Source organism: Balearica regulorum, chromosome 9 (assembly GCF_011004875.1).
Source record: "Balearica regulorum gibbericeps isolate bBalReg1 chromosome 9, bBalReg1.pri, whole genome shotgun sequence".
Lineage (NCBI taxonomy): Eukaryota > Metazoa > Chordata > Aves > Gruiformes > Gruidae > Balearica > Balearica regulorum.
Genome location: NC_046192.1, coordinates 14,967,432 through 14,990,189, shown reverse-complemented (window position 1 = coordinate 14,990,189; position 22,758 = coordinate 14,967,432). Strand labels below are relative to the sequence as shown.

The window sequence follows — 22,758 nt, the reverse complement described above, 5'->3', positions numbered from 1 at the left end:
TTTCCAGCCAGGCTCTGAGGAAGGCGACAGGGATCGTGGGAAGAGGGTAGGGAGTGGGACCTCAGCCGGAGGCAACCGCTGCCGACATGCCAGATTGCATGGGGGCGGCCCCGCTGCTGCGGGACATGCCGGATGGCCACGGACCCCTCCCCAGCCAGGGAGCGAGCACTGAGGCTGGGGCTACCCCCGGCCACACTCCCTGCCCACTCCTGGGGCAAAGCCCATAAATTTGGTCACAGAGAAGGGGCATTTTGAAATCACCACCCACAAGTGCTTTAGCTCACGCTCTATTGACATAGCGTATTTTCCCAGCTCCATGATTCCCAAAATATCCTCCCCGCTTCCTTGACAGCGGTGCGGCTGGAGGTCAGGCAGCGGGCTTGGGAGCTGCCCGCTCCCTGCAGCCCTGGCACAAGCGCAGGGCTCTCATAGCCTTACTGCACCCTTATCACCGGCTCTGTCTGCCCGCTACCAGCGCCAGCGCTGCTGGGCTCCTGCCTGCTCTGACTCACCCCAGAAGCACACAGCTTTTCAGCAAGGCAACACAGAAATTAAACACCAGCACTTCCGAAAAACCACCACCCCAAGCCCAGTCCGACAGGAATGTTGGACTCGGCTCCTTCCAAGCAGCGCTGCCCCAGGGGGGACGCAGGGTGGGTACCCTCAAACACCCCAGGAAGGGGGGATGATCAGATTATGGTACCTACAGCCACGCAGAGCACCTGAAGTTTCGGACAAGCCCAGGTAATGGCCCTGCCAAAACCCCAGATGCCTCTACCCAAGCCTCGGGAACCTGGCTCCGGCCCCTGACTGGGAAGGATGAGTCTGTTTTCAAGACATCCCTAAAAATAAAGCAAAGCTGAGTAACTGCACAAGCCCGCGCACTGCACCCGCAGTGGAGAGGGAGCCGCTCGCCGAGGTGAGCGCACAGAGCTTGCCCCAGGCTACAGGCAAGGGGCGGGGGGCAGGCAGGGAAGGGGAGCTGGTGCCTGCGGTGTGAGATCTCTGGACAGACACATGGACATGCTCTGCACATCTGGAGGGGAGAGACAGCTCTCAGAGACAGCATGCAGATGTTATTGAGGGTGAGATAAGTGTTTTGCAAAGGGAGGCTGCTCCACATAGCTGAGAGCTCACACAGTGCTGGAGGGAGCGGAGCAAGCCTCACGCCATGGGAAAGCCCCAGGGTCCAGGTCTGGGGACCTTCCCCCAGCTCCAGCCACACCATCCAGAGAAAGGTTGAACCCCCTGACCAAGCTCAGGATGGCGTGGAGTCACTGCTGTGTCCCTACACGTCTAAGGGGACGATGGAGCCCAAGGGTGGGCACCTGCCAGACCCTGTGCCCCCGCGAGATGGGGCTGGCAGCAAAACCTGCGGTCATGGCTGGGCTGGGGGGGTGATCCTCCCCCGCAGAGCCCCCAGCCCTCCTCGCTGTCTCTGCTGTCCGTACAGTTTTCTGATTCCTCACCAAAGGCAGTGGCCAAACACTGCAGTGTGGGGAAAAACAGGAACACGTGGTGCTGCCCCACAGCCCAGCCGCTGCCAGCAGTCGCAGCCTGGGCTGGAGGTGCCCTTGCACCCAGGAGCCCCCCAGCGCTTTCTACTTTCTCCACATGCTGCTGAGCCCACAGGAGAGCTGGAGGTCCTGCGGCAAGTGGTCCAAGCTAACGTTACCCCCCTTGAACTTTGATGTAAGCCTGGCGGGAGCTCCCGGCGGCTGGCAGGGCCAGGAGCAGGCAACTGAGCCTGCTGAGGCCATCCCGAGCCACTTGCATTTAACACAATCTGGGTTCCCAGCATCGTCAGGGCTCCCATTTGTCCTGTGACCTCTTGCACAAGCCCTGGTGCTCCACCGCACCAAGTTCGGCCCCAAAACACCACCAGCCAGGGAGGTCCCAGGAGCCTCAGAACAGCAGCATCACCCATTTTTGGGGAGGTGGGCCTCCCTCCTGGACAGCGGGACAGTCCCAAGTCCGTCCATGCTGGCACACCTCCAGCACATCCCCACGGGCAGGGTGGTGGGTGCAGCAAAGCCAAGCAGCTCTGAATCACCAAGGGACTTGAAGCTGCTTGGAAAAAATCATGTAATCGCTAAAATTAGCAGCTTGTGGGCTTGGCCGGGAGACCACATTGCTCATCTGCCAAACAGCTGAGCACACTCACCCACAGCCCGCTCCCCCCCAGCCCCTGCTCCCCACACACATCCAGCTCCCAGCAGCCCTGGGAGGGATGGGACATCCCCAGGCCCCGTCGCGCCCCGCAGCGCAGGGCTAGGACCCCCCCCAGTTATCTTGCACCTCTGCAAAGCACCCACCACACTATGAGAAACCCCCATGGTGGCCCCCGGTGCTCACGGAGACCAGCTGGCCCAGGGCATCGAGCCAAACTCTGCTCTGCTGCAGTGTCGGAAGAGGGCGGAGGGCTGGGCTAGGGGCCAGGGGAGGGGGTCCCCTCAGTGCTCCAGCACAGGGGGACACCTCCGGGCCCAAGCCGTGCAGCAGGACACGTAGGCTCAAGCCACAGCTGAGGGGTGAAGGAAGGCGCGTTAGTCCCTCAAAGGCTGGTGCTGCCCCCCACCTACCCACGCATTAGAGAGGCACCAGCAGCCCCTGCCCCACCGCACCCCCACACCCTAACACTTTGAGGAACCAAGAACCAGAGCTCCTCTATAGGGCCAACGATCCAGCCCCCATGGCGTGTTCAGCTCGCTGCTTGAGGAATGCAGGGCCAGGGCTGCCTTGCTGCTTGTGGCTACAGGCTGCTCCATCTACATCTGCCCCAAGGGCTGGGGGCATGTCCCATCTTCCCTGGGGAAGTACATGTGCAGGGCAGGAGCTTTGGGAAGGAGCAGCAGCCCTGGTCCTGGATGGGCAGCAGGGATGGCCATGAGGCTAACCCACCATCCAAGCACCAGACCCACCACAACCCTCCTGGAGCTCAAGTAAAACGGCATTTAGGATCCCAAGCATCAGCAGGACTTGCCCAGCCAGCAGGACCGGCTCCTCCAGGCTCAGCCTGAGCCCTGAGCGATAGCAGCAGCACGCAGGGCTTGGCGCAGGCTCAGGGCAGCGCTAGGCTGGAAGGAATGTGGGGCTTGCGGCCAAGTCCGCCTGGAAAGATAATCCAAAGCGGAAAGAGCTTGTCCGATGGGCGCTGGGAGAGGGGGGAAGGACTGGCTGGAGCAGGAGGCGATGGCAGGGGGCTGTCCCAGTGCATGCACTGCAAAGCGTTTGCTGGACCAGCTTTGGCCTGTTCTCCATAAAGCCATCCCTAACACCAGGGAGGGCACCAGGGACCCCTTCCCAACACCCCAAGGGGGAAGGGGCTCCATCTTTCCCCGGTGTCCGGCAAAGCCAGCAGAGGAGCGCACAGCAGGCTGCGGAGCTGCTGCCAGCTGTCACTGGCTCCCTGCCCTGAGCTTTTTTCATCTAGAGACACAAAGGCACAGCTGGAAGCCTGGCACGTTGTGGAGAAACACCACAGTCCTACAGCAGCAATTCCACAAGAGGGGCCAAGCCCAGTGGTGGGATGTCTCTGGGTGCTGCTGGAGCAGCGGATCCCCACCCCACAACAAAGGGGGACTCGCCCAGCATGGTTCAGGCAAGAGGCTTTGCCAGGGCTCATCTGCCCATAAACACGGAGGAGGGAAGGGGATGTGAACCCAGACTCCTGCTAGGAAAATGCAGGCATAGCACCTCCATAGCTTGTCCAACTCTGGACGGAGCTGTGGCAAAGCAGGAGCTTCAGGCCTCCCGATTGCTTTGAGAGCCTGTAAACACTCACAACCTCAGCCTTGTCCCGTGGGTACAGCCCTTTGGCTGCATCTCCTCCCAGCTATTCCGTCATCCCTCGGAAATGCTGTGCTCTGATATCACGGCTGCTGAATCAGCTTCCCCAGGCGAGATGCGCTGGTCAGAGACCTGGAGGAGACATGGCCAATGCTCCATAACGTCAGGCTGAGGATCCCAGAGCTCCTGCCTCACAGCCAGCGGTCACACGTGCTTTTGAACCATGGAGCACTGCTGGGTGTCTTTTCTCCAAGCACATCTGCCATCACCCAGCTTCTCTTTGCTACCGGCAGAGGGAGGATCTGAGGTGCGGGCTCCAGTCTTGCCGCTACACGCTGGAGGGCTGAGCTGCATTTAGTAGGTGCCCACCAGAGCTCACTCCCCTCTGCAAGCAGCGACAAAGTCTCTACAGCAGCTACTGGCCTCATGTGGCAGAGGTGAAACGGGAAAGGGCCGAGATCCTGGGGACACGAGCACAGCACACGGGTGCTGGTGGCTTGGAAAGGTCCTGCAGCAGCCGGGAAGCAGGCAGGAAGCTGCCAGCACTTACATCAGCAGTTAATTCCCTCCTTGCCCCCACGCTCTTTGGGCTATTAGGAGGGGACTCTGTGTGCTCAAGTCCCAAGAAGCAAAGGAGAACAGCACCTGTGGTGACATCAGGCTGGAACATGCTGTGCACTCCCGCAGCCCAGCAGTCAGAGGCTCCTGCTGCTCCAAGGCGGAGAGAGCAGAAGCAGCCGCCGCAGGAGCAAGCGTGTGAGGGAACCAAGCAAGTTACAGAAGACCCTTGGCTTGGGTGCTCTGGCGACACGCTCCAAGCGCTCCCAAAGGCAGCTTCTGGGACTCAGAGGTCTGGTTAACCTCTGCTGCCAAGCACACACGTGCTTTGAATCCACCCTTTCCCAGCAGCAGGGATGCCCCGGACCAAGGATTAGATACCTCCAACCTTTTCCAGCCTGGTGGTAGAGGCCAGGCAGTAGTTTGCAAAGATGTGGGCTGCAGAGACCAAGAAAAACCTCGCCAATACACTGGCGATGGCAAGCCATCGGCACCTTGAGACACCAGCAAGGCAATGGTGCCCAGAGAGAGGGTCCGAGGTGCAGCTGCGCATTCCCCAGGGAGCCCTCCCTGCTGCTTCCCCACCTGCCACAGCCGCCGTCATCCTGACCTGGAAGACTGTCCCTTCTCCAGGAAAAATGGAGATGTGATATAAACAAGCACATCCTTGGATTTCCCAGGCCAGGGAGTTTTGCAGGAAGGGCCGAGCTCTGCTGGGCAAGAAGCAATGAATCATCAGCAGCTCAAAACAGGACACCTCAGAGGAAGGGTTACTAAAACACCCTTACTGCTCCAGCCTTTTGTTGTCTGCTGACTTCACTTCCCTGTCTGGCTCAAGCGCGGGGAAAGCCCGATGACAGCATGTAGAGACGAATCATCCTCCTCTGAGCACTTGACTGTACGCAGCCGCGCGCCAAAGCCCCCACGTGCCAGAGCTCAGTGACTGCAGAACAGAAGCCAAGGGAGCAGCGCGGAGACCCAGCTGGCCCCGCTGCGGGGCTGGGGTGGCCAAAGGAGGGTTCAGAAAGATGGCAGCTGCTGCTAACCTGCTGCTCTTCCACAGGTCGGACATCAGGGCGTCATATGCCCATACGGTGACCAAACTGTTGCTTTTTCTCATAAATCAGCGCGCATCCGAGTGCCCGTAGCTATGAGCGCGTTTCTTCAGTGTCTCACCGAGGCAAACAATAACCAGCATGGTTTGTAGAACAATTCCCTCGTTACTCCAGATTATACTTATCTCCTGCCTGCTGCAAGCAGATGCCTGCGTGGCACTTGTATGACAGCGCTGGAGCTGGAACAACACTAAGTGGTCATTACAGTTGCCCAACAAAGAACCTAAATTTGTAACAAGTGCCTCCTTTTAAGCACTAGCATGTAACAACCCAGAACCACCACCAAGAAAGCTTCACGTTGGCTTTGACCTTCTCTTAAATATACTACAATAAATATTCTGGTGCTTCTGTTTATGAATCCGGTCCCAGTTTGCTTCACACCAGCTGTAGCGACTTGCATTTCTGCTCCTTTAGAGATGGCTCTACCTACCATTTAGCCAGGGTTGCTAAATTTTGATAAACCTCACCAGCAAGGCGATGGTTATTTAACACCATAGAAGAGCATTGCTACTTTTCACAGCCTAGACCAGGAATTCAAGCCCAGAGCACCCTGAGCAAAGCTGTCCATAGTTTATCCTCATTGCCTAGAGTAGCACACAACGGGGAACAGGCCACAAACCTGCAGCAAACGCAAGCTCTCTTCAGCTCAGGCCTGTACAGCGCCATTTCAAGTCCATCCAGGAGAGACCTCAATAGTTAGACAGTCAGTACGGCTAGAAAAGGACTCCTGGAGCACAGGGTCTCCTGCCCAAGGAGCCAGAGAACCACATCCAGAGGTTGATTCAGCCCTAGCTTTTGAGCACAATGGCGGAGCTTCAAAGAGCTAAGTCACATAATTAAGATAAAAGCTAATAGTTAAATCCAAGAGCGACCAAAACCCGCTGTTGTCTGCACACGCAGTCTGACAGCTACCAGTCTATTTACAAACTAAGATACTCCTATCTCTCAAAATATTAAAAAACACATTTCAGTATGAAGACCAAAACTCACACTTCTGCCTCGTAGTTGTCTTTGCATATCAACACTTGAAAAGGCTGAAAGTCAGGGAGTAATACTATGGAATAAGGAGAGGTAAAAAGTGCTGAGACCAAATATGACTGAATATGCTACTGCAAACTGCAATTTGATGGAGATGCGTATACTCCCCAGCCAACTTTAAAAAAAAAAAAAGGTGGTGACACTTCAGGGCCCTCGGATCAGGCAAGCTCCCTGCCGCTGTGTTGCACACCTATATTTTGCTAGGCAAGCCCAGGGGAGACTGTCCCCTTCTCTGCCAGCTCCGTCAAGACCAGCTCTCAAACCAACGACACTGCTCCGGAGCCAAGCCTCAGTCCTGGGCATCTGCCTGGTACTCCGGTTTCAAGACTGACTGCATCATGCAGCAAGTAACGCCTTGCTTTGCAGACCACTGGTCAAAGGTTAAGGATAAAAGTTTTTACTTAACGTTCAGATTTGTAGCAATGTTACAAAGTTTCCAAAAAACCCAAACACACACACAAAATACATCAAGGTTATACTTCTCAGTCCAGCATCTTTCTTGTCTTCCTCTGGCTAAGCTAGAGGAAAGCACCGATAGCTTTAAATGGTACCCCTTCCTCCTGCCATGTCCTGGAAAGGAGCTGAGGACAGAAAGCAAAAACTAAGACACTTGCACCGTATCATTCTGCCCCCACCTCCATTTTTAAAAGGTCTTTTCCAGCGTCTCCTCCCAAAACTATTTCTTTTCTCAATGAGCAGACAAAACGCTGCAGGCAGCATGAGGCATAATACCATTTGGAGCACCGCAGGCAGCCTTTACAGCACGGTTAAAGGCGTGTTCCTATGCGGACATCCCTACGCTGGTGCCGCTTCCAGGTGAGCACGAAGCAGGCAGCGGTCTCCGGCAGGGACAGGGGTGCAGGCCAAGCGGGGAACTAGAAGCACACACGTAGAGGTGACCACAGATTTTCTTTCAGCTCTCCCTCTGGGTTCATGCACCAAGTGCTGCAGCAACGTACAGTAATTACAATCACTTTTGGCAAACGCTCGAAGGTACATAAAAGTGCATTTTCATTATGCTGTAAAAACAAGGTTTTTATGGTTCTTGTTACAAAATTTGTAATCCATATCTGAATCAAGTGTGAACTGCCCAAATCCTTGAAATGCATCCAAACCAGCACTTCTAATCCTCTCTTTGGCTGTTATTCTCTATCTTAAAAAATTTTATCAGAACTACAGGCTGAACAGGAGTATTTCTGGAGTGCAAGAGCTGCCTAGTTTTACCCATCACATACAGACTGAGTGCAACGGTTACAGTCTGGAGTGCTAAAATCAAACTGTGAAGGCACAAGAATAGCTGACAATAAGCAATTCTGATATTAAAATAGCGCTTAGCACTCCAGCGGGCTGGCAGCTCGTCCCACCAGGCAAGAGTAGTTAAATCTGTTCCTCTGACACGGTTGGTTTCTACTATGACGCTGGGAGAAGTTTGGGTCGGAACATCTGAGAAATGAAACCTAGGCTGTCCAACGTCTTCAACATGCGAGTAGGTAAAATCCAAAGTTGCAAGAGGAATTGATGCAGGTGTGCTGGTATCCATGTCGGACACTGTTGTTACAGTAGTCTTCTGAGATGACATCAAGCGCTCCGTCACAAGAGAAGGCGAAGCCTGGGAATAAATTGAGCTGAGCATCTGGTATGTAATGGCTGAGGTTGGCAGGCACTTCAGGTGATCATCTGTTAGAGCCACAAGAGAAATATTCTGTAGTGCCAGTGGGCTGTCACACATTAGCGATGGCATGTTTTTAACTATCTCCGTGCTCTTTTGGAGCCACTCTTGGAAGCCAAGAATTTGGCAATTGCATTTCCAAGGGTTGTTGTCGAGGAAGACTTCTTGCAGCTCAGGTAAAGTGGTAAAGAAATCTCCAGGAAGAGACTGCAGCTTAGTACTATTCAGGTAAACTTTCTGAAGGTGCTTGAGATTATGAAAAAGCTTTCTAGGAAGAACCTCAAGCCTCGAATCAAAAAGGGAAATGTTCTGCAGTTTCTGCAGGCTCAGGAAGATGCCCTCTGGCAGACTGGAAATATTGTTTGTATGCAGAGAAAGGCCCCGCAGTTCATTCAGACCACTGAATACATTCTTAGGAAGAACACTAAGCTCTGGATTAAAACTCAGCACAAGAAGCTCTAAATTTGTCAAGTTACTGAACACAAAATCTGGTATTGTTGAGAGCTTTGTGCAATACAGCCACAAGCTAACAAGATGCCTCATTTCTCCAAACAATACTTCTGGAAGAGACTTCAGTGGGTTCCTGTACAAGGTCAATTTAGACAGGTCATGCAAATGCAGAAAGAGCCCAGGAGGCAAAGCCTCAAGCTTGTTTTTGGAGAGCGTTAGGCTTCTCAGTTTATGAAGACAACTAAATGCATCAGGGGCGATGGACTGGATGTTATTGGAATGCAGGAAGAGTTCCAGCAGCTCCTTCAGGCTATCAAACATACCAGACTCTACTGAAGACAGCCTGTTAAAATACAGCATCAGCTTCTCAAGCCTGGTTAACTTACTAAATATATTTCTAGGCAGTGCTGCCAAACAATTTCTTGACAAGTTCAGTACTTTGAGTTTGGCAAGTTTCTTCAGCACGCCACTAGGAAGTGCTGTTAGTTGGTTTTTGTTCAAGAAAAGCTCCTCCAAACTAGCCAGTTTGTCAAACAGATTTTCTTCAATGGATTTCAATCTGTTACTTTCAATGATCAATTGCTGAAGCTGTACCGTGTCATCAAACACTTCTGGGGGAAGTTCAACCAGCTTATTATCTAGCAGCTTGAGGGCTTTTAGCCTTCTCAAGCCTTTAAAAGCCATTGGTGAAATCAGAGAGATGTTGTTCGAAGACAAGATGAGATGCTGCAGCTCCGCCATCCCAGAAAAAACATCCTGCAAGTATGTTACATTCGTGTCCGTTATGTGAATTTCTGTCATGTTGCAAGGCAGATTTAACGATTCCAGGTCTTTTATGTGGGGACCAGAACAATGAATTGCATTTTTTGAGAAGCAGTCACATTTCTGAGGACAAATAGATGCATCCAACTGGAAGAAAAGCTTGATCATCACTGACAAACGGAGCACCAACATCCTTGTTGAAGTGCCAGAAACATTAGCTGTCACAAGAGATAAGAGAGAGTCAGGATTTAATCATGGGTAGTTAATAACTTAAGCAGTCAACAAAGTTGTGTGAATATATTATAAAACCTGCAAGTGCATGTGAAGTTTCTCTTGGCTTGAAAACAAACTTTGAAATCTCTGTTACTGTTGACTGCAAATATTTCCAAGGTACTCAGCTTACACTGAGAAGTACAGGTAAAGCTCTTTTGTAAATCAAGTATTCCTTGTTTATATTTCCAGTAGTCAAGTCTAATAAAAGCATATGAAAATCATGAAGAAACTATAAATCATCATAAGGCATGTATTTATTTGAACAGAAAAGCACTAAGTTACACACAAAAAGTCTTTAAAAAAATTATCAAAAGCTCCTGCACCCACAATATTTTTTTATTGTAGGTTACCTGAGGTTTAAAAACAAAGTTTAGCCTGCAAAAATAGATAATTGAGGTAAAAAGGGTGTCCTATATTTTAAGTGGCCAAAAGCAAAACAGAACGCAGTTCTGTTAAACCATCTCTCAGCATTTGCAAGCGATCACTTCTTGGAACAGCCCAAGAACACACAAGAAGTAACAGGCTATTTCTGACATAGCCTGAAATAACACACAAGAGCTCACGCAGCACAGGACAGTAGCGGGCTCTGATAACCAACGAGTCCCAACAGTTTCAACAGCTCACTGCAATACTAAGTTATCAGCAGAATAAAAAAATACAATGAAATGAGAGGAAAGAAGTGCCGCAAAGTTAGCTAGAAAGCCATAGCGATAAAGGTAGATCTGCATGAAACATACCACAAAGCTGGAGAGTTGTATAGATCTCCAAACACAAAAAAAGGAACAGGAAAGCAATCATTGTAGCTGGAATGATAATATTTAAAGGAGCAAGTCAAACAGAAATCCTCTACAGTTTAGAAATATTTCCTTAGTGAAATCAACAAGTCCAAGTGTATCAGAAACCTGGAAGTCAAGCACCAGGCTGATCAGTAGAAGCAGCAGCTGGGACAGCTGGAAAAGTTCTGCAGACACAACTGGAACAGCGTCAGTCTCCAGCACCGAGAACACTGGGGGAGAGGAGGGCTCTGTTCCAACACAGCCTTTTCCAGGGGCAAGGATGAAGCTCTCCCAGACCAACCCCACAGACAGACATGGGTACAAACCCCAACACTTAAAGTCAGGTGGGATAGCAGAGCTTCTCACACGCTTAACTGCTGACAAGGACATAACAAAATGGATCCAAAACCAGCTGCTGCATCAAAAAAAGCAAAAGGGAGTACTTTAAAAAAAATATCCTTGGTTAAGTTCAAAGTACTGAAGACTGATGAAACACGCATCACTTCTCAGGAAAGGAAGGGCACGGCACCCAGTAGTATCAAGTACCAGCAACATGGTGCCGCAAAGCAAGCTCTCACTGGGCTTTCTAAACTCTTTGAATGAGACTGCAAGTCACCAAAAAAAGGCCTTGAGATTGCACGCTTCCAAAGGACTTTGCCATGTCAAACAAGAACCCTTCAGAGAATCTCACCCTCGTAGTAATCCCTCCCAACTTGACCATCTCATACAAACCAGTGATGCCTTCACCTCAACAGAGAAACTCATGAGCCAGCCTGGCCCTGATCGTACCTATCCCCCACCTCAGCACACTGATGACAAGCACATCCCCGTGCACCCAGGGCGAGTACCTCACCCCACAGCCCGCACCAGTGGCGTGTGAGCACAACCCTCTGCACGGGACAAATGCATCAAGAAATTTGTTTCAAGCCCTGACTGGCGTCTCAACCTACGCCAACGCAACCCAACAGCAGAACTACAGGGCTCAGCGAGGCAGGAGAAATAAGGGTCTAGAGAAGTAATGGGGCGGGACGACCCCAAACTGTTATTCTATAGGCTGCAAATGCAGGTCCATCACATTCTGCAGGCCAGAGTCTGTAAAATAAGAAGCAGGGTAACACTGGTCTGTAGACCGGGGATGTCCATTTTCCTGGTCTCATAACAAAAGGTAAGAGAATATTCAACAAGACAAGGTTAGACACTCAGAAGTGCTAGAAGACATACCTTTTCACAAACAAACATTGAAATGGTAGAAATTCTTTGCAAGAGACTAAAGTCACAATTGTATGACTTGTACAGGAACTGGACACTCCCATGGATCTCAAACATCTAGAGCTGCTAATGGTATTTTTTAAAGAAATGTTTATAGTAGAGAATGCAGTAAGATCCACATAAGGATCATACTTATACATTCCCATGTATTAAAATTTTCTCAAACCCTCATGTGAAACACCTGCCATTCCAGAACGGACACCAGCCTGGCTGGTCATTTACCATCTTCTGGTCTACAGCCTCTTTCTTTCCCTTCCTACCACCCCTTTAATGTTTCTCAGACTCTGAAAGAATCCCAGGAGCAATACATTAATATTGTTAGTATATTAAGTCATATATCAGTTTTGAACTTAGCTGCAGAGAATATTGAGCACATGTATAATTTACTATGATGCTTAATTTTTTTAATTTCTTGTGAGTTTCTAAACTCATATGAGCATGAAGAAGGAATTTGGAACTGTACCATAGAAACTTATCTGCTTCTTAGAGGAACTTACGAGGAGCATAGCAGGCAATCAGGCTTCACCATGATTCTGCACTTTAAATGGGAAGTAAAACAGCAAAATGCATCCTCTAGATAACACTTTCACCCGTATTTGCATAACTATTATGAAAGCCCAAAGAGTATTTTAAGCTTCAGAGCAGATTTTGCCTACATTTAGTTGTGTAAGCAACTAATTGTACACAGGTTGTACGCAACTCCAAAAGTAGAACTTGAGACCACTCACAAAACGGGAGAAAGTTTGAAGTCACACATGCAACAGCACAAAAACCACTTGTAGCTTCTTTGACTGATATTAGAGTAGGTGCTTCAACCAACCCAATGCAAACCTGGCTAGAGTCAGAAATCTATATTTCAACATGAATTATGATCAGAAAGAAATTTCAAACTTGTAAGAGTTTCACCATGGTCTGCTACAGAGGTGCAATAGGTGCAATACACCTACTTTAAACAACCAAGTGACTGATCTGTACCCTTCACAAGGCTGCTCTGACTTTTACTTTCTGGCAAGATTAGAGTCAAAGCAATTTGAGTAAGGAATGAAAAGTTTTCTACTTAACCCGTTGGCTAAGCAATCCGGGGTTGACGCATTTGGCTTCTGTTTTTCCTCCAAGTCTTCTGTAGTCACAGGCCAACAAAACCTAAAGCCTGAAAGACTCTGCAGAAAGAAAAGCTTTAAGTTTTCAAAATACTAGCTTGAAATCAGAAGATTAAGTTTTTGTAATGAAGTTTCAAATGAAGTTTTGTAATGAAGGTATTTCAAACACCTTCCAGTTTAAAATCACATGCTCTGTCAATGAACGTTTAAACAGAAGGTGAGCTGCAGGGTGGAAAAGACATCTTCATTTCTATATGATTTTTCTGAAGATGACTGTGACAACAGTGCTAACAACCAAGAACATTTGCCCAAGATAATGTCTCCCACGCATCAAAGAAAAGAAGGAACATCTGGATACAGAAGGTGGAAACAAGCTGCTATTATCACATGTACAAGGTCTGGCTTTACAATAGCTCTTATAAGGCACCCGGTGAAAGTACGGTCAGCATTACCCCACTGCAGAACAGCGGTGCTACGGTATGCACGGCTAACACATGGCGTGCGTACTTCACCTCCATCTTCAACAACACAGAGGCACTGACCAAGATACCCACAACATCAGCCGGAGTAAGCATGTATTCTTCGACAAGCTTTGGATCTAATTGTATAAAGATTAATTAAAAACAATTTCATGAAACTAATGAAAAGAGTTAAAATATCTGTTCATTTTAATTTTATTTTCAAAGAGCTTCAGTCACAAAAATGATTTACAAGTCTATTTACAATTCTACTGTACAGTTATTTATGTATGCCTTTTGACAACAGGGTACCATTCTAGAGCAGCAATACATATTTTAAATACAAAGATGTAGTATCATTTCAGATTTAAAAATAAAAAGGAAGCTGACCTTCTAGAGAGCGCTGTAATGATGAACCTTTTAATCTGTGTTAGGCTTGAGGAAATCATGACAAACTGAGTAGTTTCTGGTTCACATAATTATCAAACAAGCTGCAGTTTGTTGAAAATAGCTTTAAAAACCTGAAGCTTTACTGTATAAAATCAACATATTAGAGACTCTAAAAATTGTCAAAAACCCACAGCTTTCCCTTAGACATACAAAAACCTAAGTTTACAATTCAGAATTTCATGGGAGAAATCCTACAGAACTTTAGCTCTCTCATTTTGTGATGACCAACATAAGCATTAAAAATTTGCAGCATAAAAAGGACTCCACATCTGCTTAGTATTATACTGTATACGCACATACAGTACGGGATTATTTACCCAATTTGGGATGACTGTTCAGCACAACCTTCATGATGAAAGAAAAAAATAAATAGAATTAAAAATCCAACAACTTTTAAAAGTGCAACAGTAAGAGTTCCCAATTTAAAGTTATGATGAATATGGACAGTCAGTTCTGTGGGTGTTTAGGCGCTACTACTCAAGCATTATTTGCAGCATTTTCTTTACAGTAGATTTCGTTCTATAGTACATGAAACTAGAGTTACTGCTAATTGAATCTGAAGGGAAGAGAAAAAAACAACTTTAAAAATAACCCTGAGGGATATAAAATTTAATGATCTTGCAATTTATTTCTAAAAAGTAACATTATTTAGCAGTTGCTTTTCTGGGTAGACCAGTCCTTTAAGTATGTGCATAAATAATATTTAAAAATCAGTAATATTTACAAATCCTAATACATCAAAGTAAAATACGTACAGATTAAAGTCTGCATACACAAATAATTTAATAATAAATCCAACTTCTCAACGTAAGGCCAAAATATACAGCAGGAAGAAAATGTCTACCAAGTATCTAGTGGAGATCACTAAATTGGTCTGTTCACCTGAATTTAGACTTCCAAGATGAACATTAGAAGAGATCCTTTTCACTACAAACTGAATTTCATCTTACTTCAAAAGCAGAAACTGAATACGCTAGTGCAGATCTAGTTTGCTGCATTTCTGAAAACCAGAAAAACTAAACTGCTCAAAATGAGAAAAATTATAGGTGGCCAAACTCAGCTCTTGGGCAGGAAGGCATAAATCCCAATAATTGCAGAAGATGCAGAAGCTTACTTTGTGGCTGAACTTGCAACAACAAGAAGAATTCTCAGAAAAGCTGATTTATTATTCTTGACTAAGCGTCAGAAGCAAATAGGTCAGAGCTCAAGCATGCAACCTCAAGAACATTTACTAACTCTGAACTCATACCTTGAGGAAACTAGCTCCCATTTGCAAAATATTCAAGTTTAACAGGCTCATGACCCATTAGTCACTCAAGTGGAGACGCTTGGCAGTATCAGTTTTAGTAAGAGTTCCCTAAAATGTTCTCCAAAGACAAACCCACCTTAATAAGCTGTTTCCTCCTCACTTTCTGGATAAGTCTAATAAACTAGAATAAGATTGAAAGACTAGCTTCAGAAACCGAACAAGCCAAGAGAAATTACCAGTTTAGAGAAAGTATTAAGTAGAAGCATAGAAAATGGAAAGACACATATGTTTTCTTTCACTTCTGATGGAATAACCAAGCTAAAGTGGTCAATGAAATGGAAAGCAAAAGCTTATGTGATTAAGGATAAGTCACAGCTCCCAGGTCCAAGATGCATAGCTTCACAACATTTTTCAACTGAAATATTATTGTTCTTTAAATTTGAATACTACTTACGCAGCTAAGAATTATTCTTCATCAATTATTCCATGCTACAAAGATTTTATAAAATCAACATTGACAGAAATTAGCCAACTGACTCACGATTAATAAATTTATCCAAGTCCACAATTGCAGACCTCTTAAAAGCTACCAATGTTGTTCGACGTTTATGACGCTAAGAAGCCAGGATAATAAGACTTTTACATTGCTCTATTGAATGAATGTTAAGAAAACCACTTCCCTCTTCCTCCTGCTCCACCCCTCAAAAACAAACAACAAAAAAAAAATCAGGAAAAGAGTTGACAGCTGGACTAGAGGATAGTATACTATGTGCATACTATTTATGAGCAGCAAGTGCTAATAACTTAAACCCCCAAGTTCTAGGAAAAAGTCTTCCAAACCATTTAGCACCACTTTTAAATTCCCCATTGGCACAGTACGTTCAAACACTGCAGAAACCGTAACATGAGCAGTGGGGGACGCTATCCGTACTGCCCTACGGAACAGCACATGGGAATTAGGCCTGACCTGAAAAATTCCCCTTATTAAAACAATGCTGGAATGGAATCATCTCCACAGGAATTTTAAGAAACACAAAACAAAACCTCAAATTCCATCATCAGAGTACACAGAATTCAAACCGATCTCAGCCGGCCAGGGAGTTTGGGGCTCTCCTTCCACAACTGCTCCAAAGGTCCCGACTTCCTTCTCTAAAGAACTGTGATTTCTCCAGATCCCCGATCCCCTCCCAAAGCTCGGAGGTGTCTGAACCAGTCAGTTACATCTGATCAAAACAGACTGATCAAGAGTCGGTATTTTTATCATCTTCCCAAAGACACCAAACACAACTTTCAGAAAAGTTTAGCAAGTTGAAGATGTTTTGGAGATAAGTAATTTGTGGGGTTTTTTTTTTTAAAAAAAAGTTTCATCTTTGCAGATCTCTTTTTCTAGTGGTCTTGTGTTTTGACACCGCCTAATGGCAAAACGATGTATCGCTACCTCAAGTGCTTAAGCAGCATTATTGGTGATGCAAGCTTTGCTTTTTTTTCTTTTTTTTTAATAAAATCCACATAAGCATTATAGTTCTGCAGCAAGACAGATTTTAGCTCATCTATTTTCTCTTAATTTTGTTTCATACAGCTACATATAGTGCTTAAGACACTGGCAGACTCTTTGAAATGCGTATGTTCTTAATGTGCACAAACACCAAGCGTGGGCATGTGAAAATACTCCTCCCTCCCACCCCCATTTCCCTTGCAGCAGTAACTCTGGCCTTACTACTTCATGGTATATAGGAAAACTATCTTAAGATTTACAAATAAAACATGGTCCACAAAGGGATAATCCAACCCTTCTGCTGGAAAAAGCAAGATCTGTGGAGAAATGCACAGCTAAATGTAATAAAACATGAGACAGAAGAAAGTGTTAAGATTCTCCAGCCTTCCTTCTCCAAAAACTTTAGAGTGTAGCCAAATGCCTCCTTCTCTGGAGGCCACCTAAGCCCTTCCTTGGGGTTAGCTAGAAAAGAAGCTAAGAACCCACTTGAAAGCAATGTGCTTTCTTCTTAAGGACAGAGCATATTGCTTCTACAGCATTCCCAATTCCTGCTGTGGCAGACTAAAGAATTAAAACTTAAAATCCAAACTTTACACCTGGAAACACTCCTTACTAGTAGGGACAAACTTAGAGGTACACACACCAAAACTTTAGAACCGTTCTGAGGCACAAAGCTTTTCAACAGTGAATATAAAAAAAGCCCCAACATGACAAGGTTATTATGTGCCTCTAGTACTACCATGAAACCATTACATCATAGGGTTTACATGAACACATGCCCGGGTAAGCAGGTTAGAACAATGATTAAGATACTCCAGGCGAATAAAGTGAACCTGTTTTAACTGCCCTGCAGTTTAAACCTTCAAATACATCTCATTTAGGAATAATGAAATTTGAAAGAAGGTGGTAGGAACACAATCATTTTTGTTCTGCCTAAGGTAACCTACATTTTTAAAATGTATAGCCATAAGATGTCTGGCTCTGAACTCTGTATTCAGAGAGACAAAACAGTTGGAAATATCTGCATCAGAATTTGACATTTAGTATACCGCATTTCAAATAAAGCCTTAAAATTACATTCTTCTGAATACTACTAAAGACACACGCCACCAAGAGCCACTGTTACTTTACAGTGAGATTTGATATGAACCATTTTCTTGGGATGGTACTTTTGCTTCTGTTGTTGTTCTGGGTTTTGGTGGCCATTCTGGATCAACCAGCAGTTCCTGAGCTAGGTGCATATACTTGGCTTTTGGTGTCTTCTCTCTACAACCAAACAGGGAAGAAAGGAAACAGACTCCACAGCGATCCACAGCCTCCTGCAGAAGTGAACAGATTTGAAAATTGGATTACCATAAGACAAAATTAATGTAACAATATAATAAATCACTAGAAGAAAAACTATTATTTTTATTTCTAATTTACTATTTCATTGTCACATTGGACCTAGAAAGTGTAGTACAGAAACTCCTCTGTTGCATCATCTCTTCTATACTATGGTACCAACGACATTTAAAAAACATCAAGAAAAACCAAGTATTCTGCATTATTGTAACATCTAAGGTCACTAACAGCTTTTATGCGTATTTTACAATAGTTTAAATAAACAGGTATAACAGGCACCATTAAATGATGTTTACTATTGAAGAATAAAAGCCTAGTCTAGAAAAAAGTCAAATTCCCAGAGTCTCAAAACACTTTTTAAGCAATGAATTGTTTAAATGAAGGCAGACAGCCTGCCAAAAATGGCAGAATTTAACTTGCTGATATTGTGAAACCTAAGTCCTACAGGTATTAATAGTTATTAAAACAGACACAAATTATTGAACCTACGCCTTCCTATTTTTCTTCTCCCAGTCCTAAACGCATGTAACTTAACTAGCTGGAGAACAGAAATACCATTCCTCATTCTCAAGAGTGGATTCCTCTCATGTCTCAGAGAGTACCTGTAGTCAGCTGGGCTAACATTTTAATGGAGATATATTCAGTACAGTTTTCTTCATGCTCTGAATTTTATCAGTTGGTGAACTGAATCACACATGAGCCTGAAACACAAGTTCCACTCTTCAGTGAACACAAAGCAATTTTTTCTTAAACAGCCTCGAAAGGACAGATGTGAATCTGAAGTGAACGCATTTAATAAAATTTAGTGCTGAGAAATAAACCATTGCAATTCTAACCAGAACAAATGTACAACCAGCTAAAAGTAATAAGCCAACAGGCTTAAAGAAAAAGCCAGTTTTTACTGGATTCACACAGATATCCTTCATGTATTAATGACAGAGGGGCAGACCAGACCAAGATTCACGGTCACCTGAAAAGCAGAAGCTGAATCCTTCAGTCTCCTAAGTCATCTGAAGTAGTAATAATGTATTTTCATCTACCATTTTGTTTTGTTTCATTTGTACATGCCATAAGTTACTGCTCTCACAGACAATGTTCTAAAACCCTAAACCTAATTAATTTCATACAGAACTGGATTAGACACAGCATCAGCAATTCTGCTTCCAAGCAAATCACGACGTTCCCCAGTCCTAGCATGCTAACTTGTGACAATGCAAACAAAATTTGCTAATGTGCAAACTGAAGATAAAGTGAGAAAAGTCTTAAAAGCAATCCTCTGGGTTTGCTTCGCAGTTCTTGTATACAGAGCTAAATTACTTAAGTGTCAACAAGGAGAAATATATAAAACCAGAAGCCTTTCCTTTTAATATTCAAGTCACAGAAATCTAATTTAAACAGTCTAACACTTAAGGCAACAGACATAGATCATAAAAAAGACAAAACTGAATTAATCTGCATGCACTCAAATGATGACAGCAAAATACTAGTCTCCAACCTGAGGCGGCTGGGGTATGGTGAGGCGATATTCTCCTTGTTTGTCTCGATTGAACACAACCTTCCAAAGGATCATATCAAGGAGGACATTCTGTGAGACATCGTAGTGAGCGGGAAGAATTAAAGAAACTAATGATCATTTGTTGTTAGTGTGCATATTACAAATAAAACCTGAAATCGTGTGTTAGGCATAACTAATTCAGTGCCAGGCAAAATGGAGTTTACGTTACTTGTCAGTACTTAAGTCATAAACATTTTCATTTCTTAAAGTGCTCACGTGAGATTTAAGAATGTGAACATGTACTTTAAATCAATAGCAACAATGACCAAAACTGCATCCGTTGATTCAGGTAAAAATTGTAAGTACACATTCTTAATGTGTTTCGATACTCAAAAAAACCCCACAAAGCACCGCAGACATGAGTGCTTAAAGCAGTTTCCCCTCAAACCACCTTTAACATTATAGAATACTTCAGCCTACGCTTTGTTCATAGCTTGTTTTAAACCAGTGACATTCCCAGACAAGCTTCAGTGGGGTGGCAAAGCTGAGCCACCAGCAGAAAGTCTGAAGGAATTCTGTAGGAGTCGTTCCAGATTTTGGGAGAGGGCAGAAATGGAACAGTATGTTCAGTACATCTGGTTATTCTCATTCTCTGTGCGGGCGGACTCGAACAAATCCGGCAACACAGGTGTGAACTTGTATCTTCCTTGGCCTTGAGCCTACAACTCTGATCTTTGGACAGGTTCCACTTCAAACATCTGACTAACTTCTACCATTGAGAAAGGAGAGTTGATCAGCCAGCCTTTTATAATGCTTTTGATTTTATAACATACTGGAATTTTACTGTGCTTTTACAAAGCATTTGCCAACAAATCTTCAGCTTGTTAGATGTTCATTTTTTTAAGTCAGTCTGGTTTAAGTATGTCTATATTGGGCATCGGGGTAAGGAGGAACATCTGCTAGGATCTGCCTTTGGTGTGCAATATATTCTATCATCTGGCAGAAGGAATATGCGTGCTTTGTGAACCTAGTCTGGCACCCACATGGAAGGAGCAAAAGCATTACAAAACATTTCAGAAAACACGTTTGGGACAACCACATTCAGAAATCATTCCTGTTGTAGAAGCAATTAAGAAACTACATATGACTGTAGTATGACACAAGCATCAAACTGGCAAATGTGACATAAGATAGATCCAATCCCTCATGTATCTCATCATTATGAGACACTTGAAGAGGCAATTACTGAGGAATTAGTCTCAGCAGAACAAACTGTTGGTGATATACCTATGGAGTACCTCGTTAAAAGAAATAAGGAGATGCCACCAGCACCTTTTCCAAGATACTCAGAACGTGACCTGTGGTACTTGGTAACTCTTAGTGCATAAGTGTAGCGAGCAGAAAATCCATCCGGGCACACAAGGACAGAAGGGCAATGAACTATACTGGAAATGAAAGAATGAAATAGCCTGAGATTTCTACATCACACATTGCACCCAAAGAGTTGGCACCCCAAAAGCTTCAGGGAGCCTAGAGTAATACTGCTAGAGTTGGACAAACGCAGTTCAAAAGGCAGGACAAAAGCATGTTGAAGTTACAGAAGGTGAAGCGTGTATCACAATACAAGGTTTGGGATTTGAGGATCACTAGACAATGCTTCTGTTGGACACCTATCGTACAGTAAGACAACTTAGGTCTAAACAAAGCATTCAACTAACAGTGAAAGTGGAAGAAATAGGTTTTAAATGAAAGCAGAATGTCCCAAACAACTAATGTCAAGAAAATGAAAAATTCTAGAATTACTTCTATTCCACTCCTAAAGTATGGGCAAGAAGATAAATAAGAAAGTCTTGTTAAAAGGAATCATCCTACCAGTTTTGGTAGTGACAATCAAGTGACTGAAGTGTTCAGAGATGCTAACTCAACCCTGCATAGGAAAGAGAGGGGGGTGGGGTTTGAAATACTGGGTGAAAGCAAATCCTCTACAGTAATGATATTGCTTCAGTTATGTTTACTAGAAACGCAGAAGTTTACAGATTGACGTGGCAACCAACAAGGCCCAGGAGCAGAATCTTATGACCGTTTAAGGCAGAGGAGAACCACTTGTCCTTGAGACACATGCTGATACATGGACTGGCACACTGTACAGACTTTCTACTGGAGCCCTCGCCCTTCCAGAACAGAAACATCACCAGACTGAATAACACTTAGATCATCTGCAGAACAAAGTAATTTTTTCAGCAGAAGGTAAGTTTATTTCTCTAAGTAATGTTTATCACTGGACTGAAAACTATAACCACCAGCTATTTACACTCTACGTATCAACACAAAGCCCAATTCCAAGGAATAACCTTAGTGCTTTGAAAAAGCTGATTTCCCAGAGATGGTAATAAACCCATCAAAACTGACTAGAAAAAGTAAACAGGAAAAGATATTTCTAGGTAGGAGGTTTGTTTTAAATTTATCAGAAGACAAAAGAGCCATGATTCTGCAGCTTCAGAGTAACTATTTTGTTTCAGTAGCAAAGACAGCAATATACATACAATTTAATTTTTAACAAATAAAAGAGGAGGCAAAAATAAAACTATAAAAAGAAAAAAACTATAAAAAAACCTAAGAGTTTAGTAGTACAAAAAATGAAAGAATTAAAGGGCATAAAGGAAAACATCACAGGGTTAGAGTAAATATAGGACAATGTAAGAAAGGCACAGGATCTTTAAGAGAGGTTAAACTTGTCACCAACAAGGCAAAGGCCAAAAAAATTAGTATCTACTGCCATGCTTTGGAAAAGACAAGTTATCACCTATCATGTGAAAACACTGAAAACCATGTTCCAATAGGCAGAAACATAATAGCATATATTGCAAATTATATTTGGAACAACATTTTGAACACAAAGCCTTGATAATTTTGATTAAAGTATCCAAAAAAACTTTGGTTGATTTTATTTTTACTAAGTTGTGAATAAAAGGGGAAAAACTAGTCACCTGGAAAGAATATTAATACTGTAGTAATCTTCAAAGGCCAAAATGGTATGATCCAAACAAACATTATGCTGGTTACCTTGATAGCAATCCCTCACATAGTGATGGAAATACTGACTAGAAGCTGCAGAAAACGTTACACAGTAAAAACAGATAATTATAGCGTGCAAGCGCTAGATAATGTTGAAAGGCTTTTTCATCTTGCAGAAAAAAAAAAAAGTGACTAATGCAACCAAAACCCAAATGTATTCAGGTTGGAAATAAGGCATCAGCATAACAGGGAGAAGAACTAACCACAGGAAGAAATGACTGGCTGTGAATTCAGACTCCTTCTGGAAGATGTATCTGTCAAACTCCGATTACTGGAAACAACATAGGGGGACCTGGACAAAAAGTAGGGCATGTTTCTGCCCACATTAACTCTGGAATTACAGCAGAAGAGGTCAATATCCAGAGTGACTGACTTTGGACAAGCTCAGGGCTG

General features: G+C 44.6%; 2 protein-coding genes across 6 annotated transcripts in view; both read right to left on the bottom strand.

Annotated features, from left to right (window-relative positions):
* Nucleotides 1-6,654: 6,654 nt before the first annotated feature.
* On the bottom strand, nucleotides 6,655-12,923 carry GP5 (glycoprotein V platelet). The gene is made up of 2 exons (XM_010307833.2): nucleotides 12,762-12,923; nucleotides 6,655-9,599 (listed from the first exon to the last, which is right to left on the bottom strand). Exon 2 carries the CDS (start codon nucleotides 9,571-9,573, stop codon nucleotides 7,624-7,626), a length of 1,950 nt encoding a protein of 649 aa, XP_010306135.2. The 5' UTR covers nucleotides 9,574-9,599; nucleotides 12,762-12,923; the 3' UTR covers nucleotides 6,655-7,623.
* A 526-nt stretch (nucleotides 12,924-13,449) lies between these two features.
* ATP13A3 (ATPase 13A3) overlaps nucleotides 13,450-22,758 on the bottom strand; it is a 60,757-nt gene continuing 51,448 nt past the window's right edge. For 4 of the 5 annotated variants that reach the window (XM_075761214.1, XM_075761215.1, XM_075761216.1 and 1 more), the window contains 2 exons: nucleotides 19,291-19,380; nucleotides 13,450-17,770 (listed from right to left, as the gene is read on the bottom strand). In XM_075761214.1, the coding sequence (XP_075617329.1) occupies nucleotides 17,579-17,770; nucleotides 19,291-19,380 (282 nt within the window). In that variant the 3' untranslated portion in view covers nucleotides 13,450-17,578. The remainder of the gene's footprint in view (nucleotides 17,771-19,290; nucleotides 19,381-22,758) is intronic. The other variant, XM_075761217.1, reaches the window with a different exon arrangement.

Excerpts from the sequence above, each read along its gene's own strand:
- GP5 (XM_010307833.2), bottom strand. The coding sequence starts at position 9,573 with ATGTTGGTGCTCCGTTTGTCAGTGATGATCAAGCTTTTCTTCCAGTTG.